Source organism: Capricornis sumatraensis, chromosome 2, assembly GCF_032405125.1.
Source record: "Capricornis sumatraensis isolate serow.1 chromosome 2, serow.2, whole genome shotgun sequence".
NCBI classification, from domain to species: domain Eukaryota; kingdom Metazoa; phylum Chordata; class Mammalia; order Artiodactyla; family Bovidae; genus Capricornis; species Capricornis sumatraensis.
Window position 1 is genome coordinate 216,466,759 of NC_091070.1, and position 16,479 is coordinate 216,483,237.

General features: G+C 51.5%; 1 protein-coding gene across 1 annotated transcript in view; it reads right to left on the reverse strand.

Moving 5' to 3' along the window:
• The window catches only part of IQCA1 (IQ motif containing with AAA domain 1), a 171,178-nt gene that overhangs the window by 13,462 nt on the left and 141,237 nt on the right, over window positions 1-16,479 (reverse strand). The window contains exon 15 of the mRNA XM_068966006.1: window positions 10,664-10,750. Within this exon, the coding sequence (XP_068822107.1) occupies window positions 10,664-10,750 (87 nt within the window). The remainder of the gene's footprint in view (window positions 1-10,663; window positions 10,751-16,479) is intronic.

Consider the following 16,479-nt stretch of genomic DNA (forward strand, 5'->3'; position numbering starts at 1 on the left):
AGACGTGAGGCACTGGAGGGAGGAGGACTTCCGGCCTGGGGGTGCTGGTGAGCAGATTTGGCCACATTGCCATGGCAACGCACTGGCCTTCAACCAGGGCAGCAAGAGGAGAGGAAGCAGTGAGGAGTGGTGGGGAGCCTCCACGGAGATGCCCAAGCATAATCTGGGCCTCTTTCACTCCCCTTTGGCTCAGGGACAACTTAGACACCGAACTAAAGATCTCACCTGTGCTGGGAGTTTCCCAGAATCACCCCCCAGCACCTGTGAGCTCCTCCACAGAGATGAGGCCACCTGAGGTTTGTCCCTGTGAGTCCTGCACCCTCAGGCTGAGAGACAGCCCCGTACGCTAGTCTGCAGGAAGGGGCTGGGGATGCCTAGGGAAGGGAGGGAGCGTGTAATAAATTCCATCCTCGGGAATAAAAGCAAACGGTGGAGGGTGCTGGAGGCCCAGGGGCTATGGGGGTGCCAGAGCTGTGTATAGCTTGCAGGGCCTTGGGGACAAGGCCACTGTGTGCTGGGGGACGGCCAGCCTGCTGGGCAGAGGGCTGGAGGGTGGAGGTTGACGTGCAGCCCGCAGAGCAGGTGCCACCTGGGGAGGGGAGAGGAGGGGCTGTTGGCCGAGCAAGGGGCCCCAGGGCTGAGTCTCTCCTTCCTTCCTCCGTGTGCCCGGTGGGAGGGCCCGGTTTCACGGGGCACAGGGAAAAGACCATAGAGGCTGAGGAGGAGCACTGCCTTGGCTGAGGGGCCCTTAGGAGCACAGCCCAGTGGGAAGCTGTAGGAACTTCAGCTCCAAGCAGGCCCTGGGTTGGGGCTTGCCTTGACCACAGGACAGGGCAGCTGCACTTCTGTGCCTGCCTGCCTTGCTCATCGCTTCTCACGCCCAGCTACACACACAGCACCGGGAGTGCCGACCGCAGAGCTCCAGGGCCCTTGCTCTGTGCCTGGCACAGACTCTCTCACCTAATCCTCACAGGCAGCCCATCAGAGGGGCTTGTTCCCACCCTCACTGGGGAGATGTGGGCCTGAGGCATGAGGCAGTCTGGAGACCTGCTCAGAGCTCACGAGCAAGACCCTGGCTGCCAGCACGGAAGCGGTGACTCCAGAACGTTGCTCCTTCCCCTACTCTGAGGGCGGGGGCGGGGGGGGGGTGCTGTCTCTCAAGCGGATGTGCCAGGGGTCTTGCTCCCACTGACCCACCAATTCCCTACAGCAGGAATTGGGCCTACAGCAATTGAGAGCTGCAAAGGAGACTTAAAATATCTATTACTATTAATTATGTTATGGCTGACTTTATTTTTCTGGGCTCCAAAATCACTGCAGATGGTCATTGCAGCCATGAAATTAAAAGACGCTTACTCCTTGGAAAAAAAGTTATGACCAACCTAGAGAGCATATTAAAAAGCAGAGACATTACTTTGTCAACAAAGGTCCATCTAGTCAAGGCTATGGTTTTTCCAGTGGTCATTGTATGGATGTGAGAGTTGGACTATAAAGAAAGCTGAGTGCTGAAGAACTGATGCTTTTGAACTGTGGTGTTGGAGAAGACTCTGAAGAGTCCCGTGGACTGCAAGGAGATCCAACCAGTCCATTCTAAAGGAGATCAGTCCTGGGTGTACATTGGAAGGACTGATGTTGAAGCTGAAACTCCAATCCTTTGGCCACCTGATGCGAAGAGCTGACTCATTTGAAAAGCCCCCAATGCTGGGAAAGATTGAGGGCAGGAGGAGAAGGGGACGACAGAAGATGAGATGGTTGGATGGCATCACCGACTCAATGGACATGGGACAGTCAGTTCAGCGACTGAACTGAACCGATATGTTACTATATTTATATAATTACTACAGTATGTTGTTTTTCAGTCACTCAGTCGTGTCAGACCCTCTGCCACCCCGTGGACTGCAGCACACCAGGCTTCCCTGTCCTTCACCTTCTCCTGGAGGTTGCTCAAGCTCACGTCCGTTGAGTCAGTGATGCCATCCAACCATCTCATCCTCTGTCGTCCCCTTCTCCTCCCACCTTCAATCTTTCCCAGCATCAGGGTGTTTTCTAAAGAATCAGCTCTTCAGATTGGGTGGCCAAAGTATTGGAGCTTCAGCTTCAACATCAGTCCTTCTAATGAATATTCAGGGTTTCATTTAGGATTTCATTTAGGATTGACTAGTTTGATAAGGTACAGATCAGCTTTATTGATGTAATTCATATACCATATAATCCACCTATTCAAAACACGCTTCCAATAAAATTAAAATAGTAAAAAAAGAAAATGTCTGACTGAATGCTTTTTAGTATATTCACAGAGTTGTGCAACCATCATCACATTTAATTTTAGAACATTTTCATATTTGCTCCCCAAAGATCTCACCCATTTGTAGTCACTGCCCACTTTCCCCCAACTTCCTTCTCCAATCCTAGGCAATCACTAATCTACTTTCTCTCTCTACGGATTTGCATATTCTGGATATTTCATAAATAGAGTCATTCAATGTGTGTGTGTGTGTGTATGTGGCTTCTTTCATTTAGCATGCGATTTCTGAGGTTCACCCATGTTGTGGTATGCTTTACTATTTCAATTGCTAAATGATATCCACTGCGTGGCTATGCCACACTTTATTTATCCACTCATCAGTTGATGGACATTTGGGTTATTTCTATTTTTTGGCTCTTCTGAATTGTGCCATGATCAACATTTGTGTATAGGATTTTATACGTGCTAATGTTTTCATTTTGAATTGCTAAGTCATATGGTTACTCTTACATTTAACCTTTTAAAGAAATACCAGATTGTTTTTCAAAGTATTTGCACCGTTTTACAATTCTGGCAGAGAGCAGAAGATTTAAGTTTTTCCAGACTCTTGCCAACACTTGTGATTGTTTGTTTTCCTTAATTTTGTTCCTTTCATTTAGCTATCCTCATGGGTGCAGTGGTATTGCGTTGTGATTTTGACTTGTATCTCCCTGGGGGCTAATGATGTTCATTCACATCTTTTCATGTGCTTACTGGCCATTTGTATACTTTGTTTGAAAAAAACGTGTATTCAGATCTTTGGCCCTTTTTAAAATTGCGGTTATTTGTAATGTTGAGTTGCAAGGGTCATTTATATGTTCTAGATACAGATTCTTTGTCAGATAAATGATTTGCCAATATTCTGAGTTCTTTTCACTTTCTTGATGATTTCCTTTACAACAAAAAATTTTTAGCTTTGATGAGGTTCAGTTTAAGCTTTCTTTTGTTGCTTGTGCTTTTGATGTCATATCCAAGACACCACTGCTTAATGCAAGGTCACGAAGACTCATGTCTCCATTTTCTTCTAAGAGTTTTATAGGCATAGCTCTTTCTTTTAGGTCTATGAGGCATTATTGGTTAACTGTGTGAGGTAGGGGTCCAACCTCATTCTTTTGCAGGTGGCAATCCAATGGTCCCAGCAGCATTGGTTGAAAAGACTATTCTTTCTCCATTGAACTGTCTGGGCACCACTGTAAAAAAAATCAATTGACTGTAAATGTGAGGGTTTATTTCTGGACTCAGTTCTATTCCATTGACCAAGAGGTCTTTCCTGAGGCCAGCATCACACTGTCCTGATTGTTGCAGGTTTGTGGTAAGTTTTCAAACTGGGAAGCGTCCTCCAATTCTGTTCTTTTCCAAGACTGCTTTGGCTGTTCTGGGTCCCTTGAATTTCCATATGATTTCAAGATCAGCTTGTCAATTTCTTGCAAATAAGCCAGCTGGAATCCTGACGGGGACTGTGTTGAATCTGTAGATCAATCTGGGGATTCTTCCTATATTAACATTATTAAGTTTTTCAGTCTACGAACATGATGTATCCTCCTCCTTATCCAGGTCTTCATTATTTTTTCAGCAACTTTGATTTGTAGTCTTCAGAGTGGAAGTCTTCCACTTCTTTTGTTAAGACTTCTCCTATTTTTTGGATGGTATTATAAATGGAATTGTTTTCTTAATACCAATTTTTTCACAGGAAGTGTATAGAAGGCAGTTACTTTGAATATGGGTCTTGTATCCTACCCTGTAATCTCACTGAATGTTTGCATTAGTTTCTAAAACGGCTTTTAGTGAATGCCTCTGGGTTTTCTATACACAAGATCATGTCATCTGCAAATGTGGTTTTATTTCTTCCTTTTCAATATTACGCTTTGCTTTTCATTTAGTTTTCTTCCCTGACTGCCCTGGTGCCTCTTCCCGACCCCAGGCTCCTCTTTCCATGGCATTTTCCCAGCAAGAATACTGGAGTGGGTTGCCATTTCCTCCTCCAGGGGATCTTCCTGACCCAGGGATTGAACCTACATCTCCTGCATCTTCTGCACTGCAGGCAGATTTTTTACCGCTGAGCCACTGGGGAAGCCTGATTGTCCTGGTGAGAACCTCCAATATAATGTTGGATAAAAGCCTGGCATGCTGCAGTCCACAGGATCACAAAGAGTCAGACATGACTGAACGACTGAACTGAACTGAAAAGAAGCGATCTTAAGGGAAAAACATCCGGTCTTTTACCATTAAGGATGGTGTCAGCTCTGGATTTTTTGTAGTTGCTCTTTATCAGGCTGAGGAAGTTTCCTTTTCTATTTTTTTTTTTTTCTTTTAACTCATGAAGGGGTGTTGGCTTTTGTCAAATGCTTTTTTCTGCATCTGTTGAGATGATGGTGTGGTTCCTGTCCTTTATTTTAATGATATAGTGTATTACATTAATTGACTTTTGGATGCTAAGCCTGGGCTAAATCCCACTCGGTCATGGTGTATAATCCTTTTTCTGTGTTGTTAGATTCAGTTGAGAAGACTTTCTGTAATGTAACTCACAGAGAGAACAAGATGGGATTTTTACAGCAAAATAAATCCCACAGTCTGGGCCTGAAGCCAGACCACCGGGCAGCTTCCGACCATTTCCTCCTGCACTCATAGGAGTCCAGAGCGGGCAAGGCTCCATCAGGAGGGAACAATGGCCACGCAGGACTCCATCCAGGAAGCATGGGTGGGGGCTGGGGACAACAGGGAGCTTAAGAGAGGGCAGAGCACAAGAGAGGGATGACCGGAAATAAGGCTTCCTGAAGCCCCGGAAATGGGCGTCAGGACGGAAACCTGCTCTTGAAGGGGCTGCACCCTAACCCTGACCCTAGGCCTTTGCAGAAACCTGCCGTTGCTCAGATCCATGCCTCTGGGCTGCCTGGGATGGGAGAGATGTCTGTTGGGCCTTGACTATGCTACTGAACTTCCCATGGGGGCCAGGCTGTGTGCAAAAATGAAAAGCTCAGGGATAGAACTCCATATTGTTCTTGTTTAGTCCCCAAGTCATGTCTGACTCTTTGAGACCCCGTGGACTGCATGCACGGGGCTTCCCTGTCCTTTGGCATCTCCCTGAGCTCACTCAAACTCATGTCCATTGAGTCCGTGATGCCATCCAACTCTCTCATCCTCTGTCACCCCCTTCTCCTCCCACCTTCAATCTTTCCCAGCATCAGGGTCTTTTTCAATGAGTTGGGTCTTCACATCAAGTGGCCAAAAGTATTGGAAATTTCAGCTTCAGTCCTTCCAATGAATATTCAGGGTTGATTTCCTTTAGGATTGACTTGTTTGATCTCCTTGCTATCCAAAGGCTCTCAAGAGTCTTCTCCAGCCCCCCAGTTTGAAAGCATCAGCTCTTAGTGCTCAGGCTCCTTTATGGTCCAACTCTCACATCCATACATGACTACTGGAAAAATCATAGCTTTGACTATACAGACCTTGATTGGAAAAGTGAAGTGTCTGCTTTTTAACATGCTGTCTAGGTTTGTCATAGCTTTCCTTCCAAGGAGCACACGTCTTTTAATTTCATGGCTGCAGTCATTGTCCTCAGTGATTTTGGAGACCAAGAAGATAAAATCTGTCACAGTTTCCACTTTTTCCTCTTCTGTTTGCCATGAAGTAATGGGACCGGATGCCATGATCTTAAGTTTTTTAAATGCTGAGTTTTAGGCCAGCTTTTTCACTCTCCTCTTGGACCCTTATTGAAAGGTTCTTTAGTTCTTCACTCTCTGCCATTAGAGTGGTGTGATCTGGATATGAGCTGTGGTTATACTAAAAAAGTAACCCTTTGGAAAACCAGGAGGAGGAGAGCTGGGCAGGCCCTGGCCGTGCTGGCAGCATTGTGGGGGAGGCATCCCATGGGTGATTCTGGTTGATGCCAGGTGTCAGCATCCAATCCTCAGGGAAGAGGTGCAGCCTGGGGATGGGGTGTAGCATCTGTCGGTTAAGTGGTGATTTCTTTAAGTTATGAGATGGTGCCCAAGGAGGGCAAGGAAAAAAGGTCCATGGGCTTGAGATGGAACCTCAGTGAGCATCTGTGTATTTAATGGAGTGTTTAGATGCGCATGGAGGAGAGAAAGAAGAAAGTGTTGGTGGGGTCTGAGGAGACCAGGAGAAGGGAAGGTGACAGAGGCTAAGAGAGGACAGACTTTTACAAATGGGGGCTCACTGGCAAAATGGATTTCAAAAAACGTTGTGAGAGCAGTTTCCATGGAGCTGGAGAACATCAAGTGGAAGTAGCGGGTGGAAGAGTGAGTGGGGATGGTTGAGAACAGACTGGTCTTTTAAGAAGCTTGACGGAGAACAGTGCAAAGTTTTGCTGGGAGATTCTCTGGTGGCTCAGATGGTAAAGCGTCTGCCTGCAGTGCGGGAGACCTGGGTTCAATCCTCTGGGTCAGGATCCCCTGGAGAAGGAAATGGCACCCCACTCCAGTACTCATGCCTGGAAAATTCCATGGATGGAGAAGCCTGGTGGGCTGCAGTCCATGGGGTCGCAAAGAGTCGGACATGACTGAGTGACTTCACCTTCTTTCTTATGGTGCATGTGGGGTAACATGAAGCTGCCCAAAGACTGGAAGGAAGTCTGATCCCTGGTCCCTGGTAGGACTGGAGACTGCCACCCTGGGGGTGGGGGGTGGGCAGAGGTGCTTTTACAAGGTGGCCACGGTCAGAGTGGTGCGGTCCCGCCTGTTCCAAAGCGGGAGATGTTATTGCTGTGTCCTGTCAATGTCGGGGATGTACAAATTTAACCAGCCTCTTTGGGTAATAAATGTTGATCCTGGGCTGGCTCCAGAGTGACGTCTTTGCAGATGGTGAGTCCCCTTAGGAGGGGATGGAAATGAAAGGTGAGTCTGTTCGGCCAGCAGCCCCCTGCCCCCGGGCCACCCCATTCCGTTCAGAGCCGCGTCCATTACACACGAGACCTGCACGCTCAGGCGTCATGCTGGCCAACATCCCCACTGACCCCTGGCAGCCTTTGCGGCCGACGCCCCTATGGCGGGACCTGCTGGGCCTGCCCACCTTATTGCTGCGGGTGATTTCAAACTGGTGTCTAATGCCATGCGGCAGTCCCCGTGTGCTTTCCTGCAGTCAGCTCCACCAAACCATGGCAGCTGCCCGGCCCGACCCAGCCCTCGTGGAGGCCTGACTGGGATGCGGGGAGGGCTCCCACGCGCTGCAGCCACGAGGCTAATGGAGCAGAAAATGCAGCAGCGTCTCGTCCTGCCTCACGCTGTACTGCCTCTGTCTTGTACACTGACAACTGACTGATGGGGTAGCTGAGGGCCGTGGAGAGGACGGCCGTCCTCTGGGAGGGGAGGGGAAGGCACGGACCCAGCATCCACCTGGTGCCCGGGGGCTGGGCGCTGAGGACCTTGTCGGGGGGAGAACTGGGATGCCAGGGGGCTCTGGAGCCCAGCACCGTTGGCTCTGAGACCAGAGGGCCCCGCGCGCAGTCTTCAGGACGTGGTCTGGAGCACGGGGGTTGAGGAGGGCGGACACAGGGGTAGCAAAAGCGTGGAGGGCAGAGCAGGAAGTGCTGATGCCAGAGCCACATCCAGGTGCAGAGAAGGGGCCTGTGGCTGAGTCCCAGAGCTGCCAGAGACCAGCGGTGCGCCCTTCCTGGCTTAAGGCTTCCTAAGGAATCTGCCTGCCAGTGCAGGAGATGCAAAAGACGGGGATTCGATTTCCCGGATCAGGAAGATCCCCTGGAGGAGGAAATGGCAACTCACTCCAGTGTTCTTGCCTGGAGAATCCCATGGACGAGGAGCCTGGCGGGCTGCAGTTCACGGGGTCACAGGGAGTCGGACAGGACTGAGCACATGCATAACGGGAAGGCCACCTCCTTCCCCTGAGGACCACTAAGTGCTCCAGACCTGTGCTTCGTGCCCCCGGGACCTCTGCTGTCTGCTGCAGCAGCCCGCGGGGTCCCTGCGCCCCACCAGGAGCTGTCACCTCTTAGGACTGGGCCAGCCTCCACACTGTACCTCCGAAAGGGCCTCGACCCAGAGGCGGAGGCATCGAGGGTGGAGTTAGTCACTGTGGGTGAGAGGTTTCCCCAAGTGGTGTTCCTGGAATGCCCTCGAATGCCCTGTGCTACTGCCGGGAGTACTCTGGGCTGTGGCCTTGGCAGGGGCGTGGTTTCTCTGCAGCTGGACATGTTTCTCTAGGTCTCAGGGCCTTGGATGTGAGGAGCCTTTGGACGCAGGCTGGGCCAAGTGGTAGTTAGGATGCTGGGGTCCTTGGGCGGCCAGGTGATGCAACGTGGAGCTTCTCGTCTGTGGATGCAGTGAACGCCCTTGGCGTTCGGTGGTCACCTTCAGAGCCTGACTGTCCAATGCTCACAGCCACCCCAAGCCCACGGGCAAGGACAGAAGTCAGAGGCTGGGGGCGGGGAGGAAAGCAGAGGAGAGCAAGCCGGTGCTGGCCCCGGAGGCAGGAGGCAGCAGGAACCCTGCTGCCCGGGGGGCAGGTACAGGACTTGGGGCTGGAAGATGCTCGCGGGGTGGTTCTCTGTCGGCTGGCTCTCTTCCGGCACTGGAGCTGGGGACTCTGCAGGGCCAGAGGGGTCTGCATGCCTCCCCACCAACCCGTGGCAACTCTGTCTGTGCCTGGGCTGGTTCAGGCAGCCCAGCCGGTCTTGTGGACTTTTGGGGACCCGGGACCCTTCTGCTTGTATTCATCAGGTGTCCTGGGATTTCCCCATATTGTGACTCAGGCTCCAGTGCAGTGAAGTCCCCTGACAGACGACAGACTTTTCTAAAGCAGAGGCGGACAGAATAAATGTGCAATTTGTCCATGACAAACACTGTGCCACCAAAGGCCTTCATTTTCTACAGGAACGAGACTAGTCAGGGACCATACTTGTGGGGACCACAACCTGTGCACGGGGTGAGCAAGAAAAGGGCCGCTTCAGGGGAGGCTTCTGGGCCCCCTTCACGGTGACCCCCCCGGCTAGGGTGGGGGGCGTCTGCTGAACTCACATTTATTCCCTGTGGTCAGCACTCCCTCAAAGCCTGCCAGCCCGCCGCCCTCTGGCTCTCAAACGGGCTTGCTCATCCCTCTCATTGTCCCTCCACACAGGGGCACAGGGGAACAGAGGTAATTGCTGGTGACAGCCGGACAGCTTGAGGGGGTCCTGGGAGAGGACTTGAGGGGGGCTTCGTGAACTCAGAGGCTGGTCTCTCTGCAACTCTTTAGCCAGCTAAGGGGGTGGAGGCTCGGAGAGGTTAGCTTACTTGCTCAGGGACACACAGCCAACTAAGGTAAAGGCCCGGGACACACTTCTGAATTCTCATATCTTCCAGGCTGATGCCCAGCGAGAGGTACCCTGCCCATTAAAGAGACTGAACTTCCGATGACATTAAGTGTGTGATACCTTGGACTAAACACTGCCTTTCATCTCTCTTGAGATTTACTGTAGTAACTGCCTTCATGTTCACATCTACATGAACTTTTAAAATTTTATTATTTAAAAAAAACCTAATTTTTATTGGAGTCTAGTTGCTTTAGTGCGTGTGGACTTTTTTTTTAATGTAGCAACGTCACCAGCAGAGGGAGCTACCTGCCAGCTTCCCAGATTAAACAGTAAATGAGTCCTCTTAAGAGTTTCCAAAATGACAGGGCAATCAAGGCTCATTTGGGGAAGAAAAGATTGAGCTTTCATTCTTTACCCAAATCATCTCTACCTGCTAAAAATGATGTATAATACATAAGGATCAAAAGTGATTAAAATCCTTATGAATTTAATCAGAAATTCAGTTAACCACTATTTGCTTTGGTGCAAATTGATGTGGAATAACAATCATGTGTATCTGCAATCTTTTTTTTTAACTTGTGGGAAATTTGCTGGTGATTTGGGGGTGGGTGGGGGGAAGTGCGGGGGAGGGGAGCCATTGAAAAGAGAGAAAAGGCGGAAGGAAGCAATTGACAGAGGGCTCCCAGGGGGACCCTGAATGTGGGGGCGCTTGGCGGGTCTATGCACCGTCTTTGTTCATAAATTTCAGGCCTTTGGCTATTTATTATGATAAACAATAGGAAATCCTAATAATAACTCCTGTGTGTGCCATTTGCCGTGGCCGAGCAGAGTTCTCTCGATTGTTCCTTACTGTGAATCCTATGTTTGGGTTTAAGGCTCCCCTCCCCCCTTCTCCATCCTTTCTTTCATTTTTCTTCTAAATTATGCCCCGTAAAAATCAGACACTGGATCCTTTCAGATACCGACAAGCACTCAGGGCAGAGAGCGCCGGCCCCTCGTTTCCTTCCTCCCTTGAACAAGCAAGACCTTCTTGAGAGATCGAGGTGGTCCCTGGGACGGGGACCACTTGGGAGGAGAGAAAAGGCCCCATGGAGAATCCACCCGGAAGCCCTCACCTTCCTTTCTGCGTGGGGCACTTTTTTGTAGAAGGTTTTCTCTGTGTCTCCGATCCATACCACGGAGGGCTGGAGTGTGCGGGCCACCTGCGAGGAGAAACAGTTGGCTGTAAACGCATTTCCTCTGGGGTGCACTCTTGACCACCTGCTCCCACCCCGGGGAACAGCAGGACAGTCTGGACCGCGACCCCCCCCCCCCCCGCCCCCGGGAACAGCAGGACGGACTGGGACGGTCCCCCGGGACAGCAGTGCCTTGAGAGGCTGCACTTCCTTCGCTGCAGGATGTGGGCGCTGGTGGTCAGGATGCTCTGGGGGTCCCTACGTCCTGCTGCAAGGACCCCGACCGTCCACCTGCTTTGGCTTGAAATGAACCAATAGTTTTCTGCTGCAAATTAAGGGAACTGGGCCACGAGTTTTAATTACAGCCTATGCCCTACTCCCACGCTGATTCAAGTTTGCTCATTTTGAGAAAAGCCCGTTTCAGCACCAGGGCCCCCCTGATGCCGTTTGTTCGTCTCCCTGGGCCTGCTGCCTTTGTGGCCGTGGTTTCATTTGGAAGGTGGCTCTGAGCCCCTCCCAGGGCGAGCGGAGCTTCGTGACTGCGCTAGGACTTACCGTGGGCCTGTGAATAATTGCCACACACTAACAATCTCTTCAAAGCACCCCCATGATAGCGGAGTTCGGGTATTTTTGCAACAATTTGTGCTTTGTGCAAAATTGTGCCAGATAAAAGCCGTCTCCAGTCACAGTGAATGCAGTGTTATGTACTCCTATTTTTATATATCTTTAAACATCATTAAGGCAGCAGGTGTGATTTTTAAACCAAGACAGACATTTAATAAATGATGGAAAAGTCACTGGGAACACTGGCTGGGTCTGTTTTCCCCCGGCACTATGTACCAGGGGAAGCAGATTATGCAGCTTCAAAGACAAAAGTGGATTCCGCTTGATCCCAGTGCCGGTCTGGCCCTGGGCTGGGACTTGTGTCCAGTCCCACACACGCTGGGACGTTCGGAGAGGAAATGGTGCCAGCCAACCACCCTCTGGTCGGCGTTATGTTTTAGACCCCGAGCCACAGAGCCTAGGAATCTGGTACCCCAAGTTTCAATCTCAGTACCCAAGGCAGCTTGATGGGAAGCATATAAAACAGCCAGTGAGCCAGGCTCGGGCCACACGTGTCACACACTGCCTCTGTCACACACAAGGTCACGGCCAGCACTGACCAGCACTTCCTCTACTCAGAGGATGGGACCTGTGATAACTCACTCACATTCATTACAACTCTATGGAGCAGGTAACATCATCACCATCCCAGTTTGCAGATGGGTAAAACTGAGGCTCAAAAATGCTCCATGACCTGTCCACAGTCATGCAGCTAGATGGCAGCAGAAGCAGGATGCCAGGCCATCCTCAGTTCCCGTCACTCCCTCGAGCCAGACCCTCTGGCGCCCTCCCTGGCTTCACTGGACACATGGAACCATCACCAAGTCTGTCTGCCCTCTTCCTAATCTCTTTCAACCCCATCACATCATCCATCCCCTCAGCTCCTGACGTGAACCCCCAATTTCTCTCCAGTTGACCTGCCCACTGCAGTCAGTGGGACCCACTCCAGTGCCCCAGGGGCAGGCCCCAAGGAACCACTGTTCTGCTCAAAGCTTTTTGGAGTTGAAGTAAAAAGCTTCTCTACTTCCAGTCCCCAAAGAAAATAAGAAAAGGAGATACTGGATATAAAAGGTTTTCAGCTTCTCAGGATACTTTGTAATAACAAAGGCACAATTTTTATTCTTTGGAATCCCTCCTAAAAAAATCTTAAGCTTTAGAACGGAAACCAATGGCAAAACAATTTTTGCACAGACAGTTGTCTCCCGTCTCAGGCTAACTCGTGTGCTCACGGAGGCTGCAGTCCAGCAAACGACGGCTTTTCCCTGGCTCTCTCTGCGTGCCTATGCTCTCTCAGTCCAGCTGTTCTTAATGGGAACTGCAGATGTGAGTACCAGGTACCCCCATTCTCCTATTCTCTTTCTGCTTTTAATAAGGTAAGGTGATAAGATAATAAGGTAGATGGACTGGAGACACAGGCATCGTTTTAGCTTGGGATAATTTTGAAAGCAGCAGTCTTACTTCCAGCCTCTTATCTAAAGTTGTTTTGAAAACGTGGCCACAATGTTCCACTGAATGTGAACGCTGAGGAACTGTTCCCTCGTTCCGAGCAGTGGGGGAATTCCACACTTCCTGTGTTTCTAACATGCACTTGTGAAGGATTTCCTTCCTCAGGACGGTCACCTGCTCTGGGGCTCCCGGGGCTGTGCGGGGGGCTTGGGTGACCACGTGGTTTGGAAGGGCTCGGGGATTATCAAATGAACAGAAATCATTTCCCAGGCAAGTTCTTGGATGATACTGCAACAGTACAAGGAACGGCCATTTGCGAGTTGCCTTGAGGCCCGGGACACCGCTGCTGCTCCTTTACCACGTGGCAGGTGTGAAGCCAGGTGCGTTTCACCCCCCACTCCCCTTTTATACATGAGGTCGCCGAGGTGGACAGAGAAGTCAGTAACGCATGCCCCCCTCTACCAGCATGGGGATGTGTGGAACCCGGAGGCATCCCTGGGTTGGTCTGACACCCCCAGGCCCATGCCATCACCCAGGCAGCAAGCTGCCACGTTGCCATGGAGACAAGATGCTTATTCCACAGCATCTCCTAACCCCTGGCCCGTGTCCTTTCCTATCACCTTTCATTCTAATAGGATGAAAGGCTTTAAAAACCATCACTGTCTGTCTTGTCCTCCAGAGCATGAATCTCTATCTCTCTGACCTTCCTTGGTGGCTAGCCTGTTCAGGGGATGCCCGGGGACCTTGTTCAGTCCTGGGCAGAGAAGGAGGGGGCAGAAACTCTGGCCCTGCCAGGCCAAACGCCTCTCCCACCAGGAAGAATGGAAAGACCTGAGGCTCTTTTCCTTGGGGAAAAGAAGACTCCAGGGGGCAAGTGAACTGTTTTCAAACAGTTGAATGGCTGTCATGGGGCGGAAAGCGGTTTCTATCATTTTGGGTCCAGAACGTAGAATGAGGGCTTCCCTGGTAGCTCAGATGGTAAAGAATCTACCTGCAACGTGGGAGACCTGGGTTGGACGCCTGGGTCGGGAAGATCCCCTAGAGAAGGAAAGGACAACCCACTCCAATATTCTTGCCTGGAGAATCCCATGGACAGGAGAACTCGGCAGGCTACAATCCATGGGGTCACAAAGAGTCGGACACGACTGAGTGACTGAACAACACTGTAGAATGAAATCCATTCTCTCATTTTCCGTTTATAAAACATCGACAGAGGAGCGCTGATGTGCCGAGCACTGTGCCGGGTGCTGGGGTCCCTGATTTGAAGGAGTGCACCGGTGGGAGGGGGCGGTGAGGTGGGGCTGGCAGGGCGGGTCAAGGAAAATGGGTGTCAGTAAGGACCACCTCCGACGGAAAGAGAGGGAAGGGGATGAGGGCGGCAAGCAGATGTGGGCAGGGCCAATGAGGGCTAAAGCAGACGGGATCTGCAAGGGTCTCTAGAAGGCCCAGAGCCTGGAGGAGGGCACGCGTCTGCCACACTAGCGGCAGGAGCCAGGGTGCAGGGCGGGGCTGTGCCCACGTCGGGTGCTCAGGTCATTCTGGAAGGTGTCAGAAAGGCCTTGGCCTTGCCACGGAGCTTGCTCTTATCCTGGAAGCTCTTTGGGGTCCATAAGGGACTCGAGTTGTGAGCTTCGATCCTGGTGTGTTACCGACAAATCCCTCTGGTGGAGCGACAAACATGACCAGCTGGCGGCTGTCTCCCAGGAAAGGGGTGGGGGTTTGCCCCAGAGGTTGTGCTGGGAAGTGAGGCTGGAGGCAGGAGAAGGTTAGGAGGCTTTTGGAGGAGAAGAGGTGAGGGACTTGAGCAAAGGAGTGGCAGGAGGGCAGGAAATGGGTATGAAGGGCGTTTAGGATCTGCCAGACCTGAGGGACAGCAAGGAGATCAAACCAGTCCATCCTGAAGGAAATCAATCCTGAATACTCACTGCAAGGACTGATGCTGAAGCCGAAGCTGCAATACTTTGGCCACCCGATGCGAAGAGCCGACTTACTGGAAAAGACCCTGATGCTGGGAAAGACTGAGGGCAAGAGGAGAAGGGGGCGACAGAGGACAAGATGGTTGGATGGCATCACCGACTTGATGGACTTGAGTCTGTGCAAACTCCAGGAAATAGTGAAGGACAGGGAGGCCTGGTGTGAAACAGTCCATGGGGTTGAAAAGAGCTGGACACGACTGAGCGTCTGAACAACAGCAGTGAGACTTGGTGATGGTTGGGTGAGGGGTGAGGAAGCGGGGAGTTTCCAGTGCTGGAAAGCCTGGAGGCCAGGAGGACGAGGGCCCAGGAATCCAAACAGGGCACCAGATGAGGGATGAGAGATGAGGTCCGTTTAGGCCACGGGAGCCGGAGGGCAGCTGGACCTCCAGGCAGGAAGACTGGTGGGTCTGGGGGGCAGTGGGCAGGAGGGAGGTGGGGCTGCAAAGGGCTCTGAGGCTGCAGTGGGGCTGTGGGAATGGGTGGGGGACATGGGGAGAGGCGGGGAGGCCAGCCCAGGGCCACAGAGTGGGGTCTGCAGGAGGGAGACACTGATGGAGGAGAGAAGGAAGGGGACCCTGGGGAGGTCAAAGGGGCACAGAAGAGGGACCGAGCAGTCTCAGAGCCCAGGGAAGGGCAGCAGGGAGCTGGCGATGGCAGGCAGTGCTGGCCTGAGGGTCTGGCAACCACGAGGTCACAGGTGGTGCGGAGGGTTCGGAAGCCACATGACAGGCAGCTGAGGAATGCATGGACAGAGACAGGAAACGTGGGCAGGGCAGAGCTTGCAGACGGCACTGGGTGGGGAGGTAAAGCCCAGGAGAGGGTGACCTTGACGGGGAGACCCCCTTTCTGCTGTACAGCCACTGGGAGTGGGGAGGACCACTGTGGGTGCAGGCAGGGTGCCCGCTAGTCAGGGCATGTCTCCAGTGCCATCACCTTGAACACACACGCCCTGCAAATTCAGTCCTTTCTTGCCACACAAAAGGAGTACTGGTAAAAATTTCAGAATATACATTCTAAAGGAGATCAGTCCTGGGTATTCTTTGGGAAGGAATGATGCTAAAGCTGAAACTCCAGTACTTCAGCGACCTCATGCGAAGAGATGACTCATTGGAAAAGACCCTGATGCTGGGAGGGATTGGGGGCAGGAGGAGAAGGGGACGACAGAGGATGAGATGGCTGGATGGCATCACCGACTCGATGGACATGAGTTTGAGTGAGCTCTGGGAGTTGGTGATGACAGGGAGGCCTGGCGTGCTGCAGTTCATGGGGTCGCAAAGAGTTGGACACAACTGAGCCACTGAACTGAACTGCACTGCACTGAGACATTCCGACACGCCTCCTCTGCCCCCTTTGCTGAGAACCACTCTCCAGTCGTCTCCTATCTTCACAGACCTTTCACGACATCAGTACTTGCAAACACGAGATGGCTCTTCACACACTGCTTTCTATTCCGGTTCATGCTGTATGCAGTTTATTTCACCAACAGCCTTTTAATAAGAAGCTCCATCACTTAAGGATCTAGTCCCTGTTTTTTGAACATCTGGATGGTTTTCAGCCTTCTCACTAAACCAAACAGGGCTTAAGATGGGCCTTTTGGGTCCATGAAGCTGCTAGGTCGAAGGATCTGCCTGCCGGCTTGTCACACTTGCACCCGTGTGGTCACCTGCCCTTCTGGAGGCCCTCTCCTCCAGCCACAAATTTTTTTCACACTCTTCTCAACAAAGTATTAAC